The 5,303-nt window shown below is 40.9% G+C and overlaps 1 protein-coding gene across 1 annotated transcript; it reads right to left on the bottom strand.

Annotated features, from left to right (window-relative positions):
- Window positions 1-1,913: 1,913 nt before the first annotated feature.
- Window positions 1,914-5,012, bottom strand: LOC118785723 (SLIT and NTRK-like protein 1). Its single transcript, XM_036540622.1, has one exon. The coding sequence runs from the start codon at window positions 4,435-4,437 to the stop codon at window positions 2,353-2,355; it is 2,085 nt and encodes a 694-aa protein (XP_036396515.1). The 5' UTR covers window positions 4,438-5,012; the 3' UTR covers window positions 1,914-2,352.
- Window positions 5,013-5,303: the final 291 nt, after the last annotated feature.

Genomic DNA, 5,303 nt, shown 5'->3' with positions numbered 1-5,303 from the left:
GTAGATCATTGGAAGATGGTACATGGCATTTGCTGGGTTAGGCATTTTCCGTAGGAAGTCTGGAACATCTAAACTCCAGGAACAGCTGTAGTCACAGGTTACAGACTGTGAGTTGTTGAGTCGCCTTCAAACAAACACACCTGCATGAATGGCTCCCTTGTGATCAATTTAGAGAGAATGGAAAATGGGATGCATAAATTGTGGATGTGACCTAACTTGGCCGCATTTAACAAAACAGAGGTGGGTACCGTGTTGCAAAGGATAGAAATGTGACAAGGAGACATTGTTGAAAGTGTGACAATTAGGGAGTTGTGGTGCAAAGTCCCAATGACGTGCCAGATTAAATGGCTGCTACACAATTGTTCTATCTTGGTTGAAATAATAGTTACCAAGCTCAACTCCATCTCAGTAGGGTTCGGGGGGTTGGGAGTAGGTAGACGTAGAGCCCAGCTGCACACCCTACTATAGATTAAGGATGAACACTAAGCTAAACCAAAACCAAAATAAAGTCCCCCATTGCTGTGACATTATGAATTGTACTTGATCTGAAATATTTCAATTAATTGTTTCCACATTTCCTGTATGAGAGACACTACATTTAGTCAGGTTACACGTCTGACTGAAATTGTATTAAATTATTAAACACATCATTATTTTATCATTATTTGTTGATGTATTATTATTTGTAAATGAAGGTGCATTTTATGGTAGCGTGAATCCCGGCTCGTGGGGCATCATTCAGTCTGTAAAATCGCAGCGAGCAGCATAAATATGATAAGCACTTTGAAGACATAAACTAGGGCTAGGGTATCATATTGTACGAAGTGAATCGTACTGTGTGGTGTGTGGTCCTTCACTGTCGTGTTGAGAATGTGCAGTCTATTAATAATATTCAACATTGTAGATTTTAGGTCCTTTTGAAATGTTAGCTTTTATCTGTAATTCCATTATATGTGGGCATTTTTCATTGTACTGTGTCTGACCAACGGACGTGTTAACAGTCTTTTATACTGTGGACGGTCTTTCATCCACCTCGTTTCGTAACACCGTGATCCGTGGTCATGCATACCCTGTTTTAAATAACGTGATTAGAGCAATATGCATATCCACGAACAATATCCTTCCTTGAAAAAAAATCTAGTCTTTATTTTAACGAGTGGAGATACAACAGCGACCTCATGAGCTTGCGTTTACACTATGCTGTACCATTTAAGTGTGATAAAGAGTCAAACTGCGTGGCATTTGTTGTTGTTGCTGTTGTTGTTTTCGCTTTTTTCAATATAGATATTCCTTGTTTTATTATAATGAAGTCGCAGGTTTAAAACGTCGCTCATTTCCCCTTCTGTCTTGAGCGAGATAGACGTCTTCACAAAAGCCCTGAATAATTACTGTGAATAAAATTCAATTTGTAAGTGAATGTGTCTGAAATGGCATTGTAGTCCTTCTGAACTGTCCACACCGATCGAATGGTTAACCTATGCAATACCGAAACAGTTTTAGTTTAAAACATTTTAATTTTGAAAAAATATGGCATTATAAAACCCTCAAGTATTTTGGTAAGCCAGGAATACCTATGAACACAGTATCACGAACCATTTCACAACATGACTTTTGCAGCATAAGCACGAGAGCGACGTTAATTGGTCATGCTTATCCGCATCTGAATCTCTGATTGTTTACAATTGGCACACTGTAAGGAGAACACATTAAGAATATGTCTTTGCAGACATGTAAAATCTGCATCAGTCATAAATACTCCTGATGTCCATTAACAATCAAATGATAAAAAGACATGCATATATGGTTTCTTGTCCTTTTTTGTCCGTTTCTGTTTTGTAGTAGTTGGAAACAAATACAAACCCTTACTGCGTTTTGACAAAAAATAGAGAAATGGCACTTTGAATATATTCATGTATAATTTTATATATGTATATATTTATATTTATAACATTAAAGAAGGGGTCGAATATGCTTCTTTGTAAATATGATACGGATCCCAGTGAAGTGTTGAGACCATGCGAATCATGCAGGTATGGTAGTCATTTATATACATTACATTCATGCGCTCGTGCAGCTTTCCCGACCGAGTCTTCTTTCTCAGATGTTACGTCTGATTGCGGCAAATATCTGTACTGGAGAGGGTCTATAGCTACATATATTACAGTTGATTCAGTAGCGGACACTCACTGACACTACAGTCAACTGAGGCGAACAAAAATAGGCTACATCCGACAAAGCGAATAAGAAGCTTTTAACATTTGTCTTCAAATGTCAATGGAACAGTTCACAGTAGGGTTATAATTTTACTGTTCATATTCCGCTTTTTTGTATTTTCTCATTCTCCACTACACGCTACTGATCAGAGAGTGCGTGGGTACCACAGTCATAAGCTCTGTGGGAACCGTCTGCGTGGTAAGGTCCACTGTGCCAGTACGATGAGTCGCACACTGTCTGTAAGGAATTGATCTCTGACGCTGATGAGTTGCCATCTCTTCGCTTTGATCTCTTACGATTCCGCAAGATAAACACAAGCATCCCAACAACTGTGAACGCAGATGTGACAAAAACCAGCAGCAGCCCAGGGACCAAAACAGAGATGGATACTCTGCTCGGCTCGAGATACGAGTTAGAGCGAGTCCCTGCATCTGCGGCAAAAGTACTGTTTTTAGACATAGACGTAGGGGAGATTTTGTCGTAGAGCTGAGGACACAACACATCGTTTCCGAGCAGCCGGAAATCTTTTTTCCAGAACTCCTCGGGAGATTCGCATTTCAGATCACTCACGATAACATCTGACGCGAGCTTCTCAGTCCATTGCTTGAACGGTACAATGTTACAGGTACAATCCCATGGGTTACCATGCAAATCAATCTGTATAATGGACATAAGCTGATCTAAAACACCGGTCACCGGCAGAAACGTAAAATAATTGTTATGCAGGCTAATTCTTGACAGGGAAACTCCAAGGAAAACATCCACTGGCAAGGATTTTAACAAATTATTGTTGAGGAAGAGGACTCTCAGACTGGGCATGGGGTTGAATGTGCCAGCCATAACAAGCTGTATGTCGTTATATTCCAAACTGAGATATTCCAGGCTCTGCAGTCCGATAAACATCTCCATAGTAAGGGTATCCAGATAGTTCTTATCGATGTACAGCCATCTCAAGCGGGTAAGGTTTTGAAAAGTGCTATTTTCTATCAATTTGATATTGTTACCCCCCAAATCGAGAAGGTTAAGATTTTGGTGTCCAACGAAGTGATTCTTTTTTACAGTGTGGATGTTGTTGTCTCTCAGATTTAGCTCGTGGACATTGATTGGTTTGGGTTTCAGATTAGATATGTTATCTATTTTCTTACCCTCGCAGTTAACCCTCAGACCTTGACTGGGTTCGGGCAGTTCGCAGCTACAAGATAGCGGACAGGAGGCGTTGTACGGTCGTTCGCTTTTCCCGTTTCCAGTGGCCACAACCGTGGGTTTGGTTTTCAACTGCCAGTTTTCTCGTGATTTTGAACGTCCCTTGTGTCCAGATTCAGGTGTGGGAGACTCCAGCACACGAGTGACCTTATAAGGCGTTGGAATGGGTCCAAGATCGGAGGTCTCGTCCTGGGTAGGAGGCGCAACTAAACTCGAGTCAACCCCGTTCTTTGAAGGACACAGATCCATTTCTGATGTCTCGTTTAAGTCGTTCCCTTGCAGTCGTGTCGGGGCCTCACAAATGACCCTCCCGATCAAAGCATTCTGTGGGATATTCTCAAGCCATTCCTTCAGGGAAACGAGGTCACAGTTGCAGTCCCACGGGTTATCCTCCAACAAAATCTCCACTATTCCCGGTATTTGCTCAAGAATTCCCTCATAAGGCAACGTCTTAATTCTGTTCCCACGGAGGTCGAGATGGGTTATCGGAACATGTTGAAATACATTGTTTGGAAGTGCGCTAATGAGGTTATCGTTTAAAATTAAAACTTCAAGTTTATTTAAGTCCCTGAACACAGCTGGGTCAATATCTCTCAGCAGATTAAAATCAGCCTGTAGGTATTCCAGGTCATCCAGTCCTAAAAACGTACTCTTTTTGAAAGACCGTATTTTGTTGTTATTTATGTGTAATCGTTTAACAAGCTGCAATCCAAGGAACGCTCCCGGAACAATGTCGTGCAAACCGTTGTTTTCCAAATGTAAGCTAACGGCATTGTAAAAGTTCGCAAACTCATTGGGGAACAGTCTGGACAAAGAATTTCCATGGAGCAATAAGTGGTAAAATTGAGAACTTGGGCCGGTCAAATGATGCAGATTAGAAAAGCTCCTTTTTTCGCAGTCAATGTGCAAATCTCCTTCTATTTCATTGCAGGAGCAGATCTGTTCTTTACAAATGTCCCTTGTAACATTTCCAGTAGCAACACAAAGAGCCGCCTTCAGCAACACAATCCAAAGCAGCATTTTCAATACGAACAATTCATCCCCGATTTCAAGACATGAATGCGATTAACGAATTGAATTGTTTTTGTCAGGGATTGTGAAAATAAATTATTCATCCGTCTAAAAAACACGACGACAGTCAGTAATTACATTCGTGATCATCTATCCAGCTATGCGCAGACATGCACTTTTAGTTCAAAATGCACACAAAAATTCATTACACCGAATTCATCCTTTTGTTTAGAAGCCCATTACGTTTTGGGAAAGAATGGAAAACAATAAAACGCAACATTGCCCAGCACATTTTGGTCTCGGCTCGATAATGACTGACCTTGCAAATTTTACAATTTCGCGATGTTCTTGCTGTGGCGATGTTTTCAGTGGGTGCTGTTCTTCTCCCCTGGTGCTGAAATCACGCCCCAGACTAAGATTTACCACTGATCGCAACGCATTGTAAACAAAATCCGCAATCATTGCATCTTTTCTTTCTTTCTTCTCGTTCCCCTGCTCTCTTCTTTGTCTTTTTTAATCACAAAGAGGGTTACCAAGAGGCTCCGCTCGTTCCAGCCTGCCGCTCGCTGGAAGATCTGACACCCTCTGCTGAACTGCAATGGCAAAAATCCATCTGCTGGGGGAATGCTGTAGAAAAAAAAGGAAAAAAAAAAAAAAAAAATCAATCCACATGCAGGGCAAGCGTTAAAAATGTACATTAAAATCTGTCGATCTGTTCGTGAGTCCTTGTCTAAATGGATTACCTTGGAACGGAGAGTTTTGTGTTCTATCTCCTCTCTTTTAGACGACCAGATTCACCGTTCACATACATGCATTTAAATGTTTGCGTGCGCTCTGTTTATGTTAAAGTGGGATACATAATGCCTTGCTGATGT

This window comes from Megalops cyprinoides, chromosome 11, assembly GCF_013368585.1.
Source record: "Megalops cyprinoides isolate fMegCyp1 chromosome 11, fMegCyp1.pri, whole genome shotgun sequence".
Lineage (NCBI taxonomy): Eukaryota > Metazoa > Chordata > Actinopteri > Elopiformes > Megalopidae > Megalops > Megalops cyprinoides.
Note: the sequence above shows the minus strand (reverse complement) of the source record. Positions and strands in the feature narration are given on the sequence as shown.

What these genes read in the sequence shown, in the direction of transcription:
- LOC118785723 (XM_036540622.1), bottom strand. Translation starts at nt 4,437, where the DNA reads ATGCTGCTTTGGATTGTGTTGCTGAAGGCGGCTCTTTGTGTTGCTACT.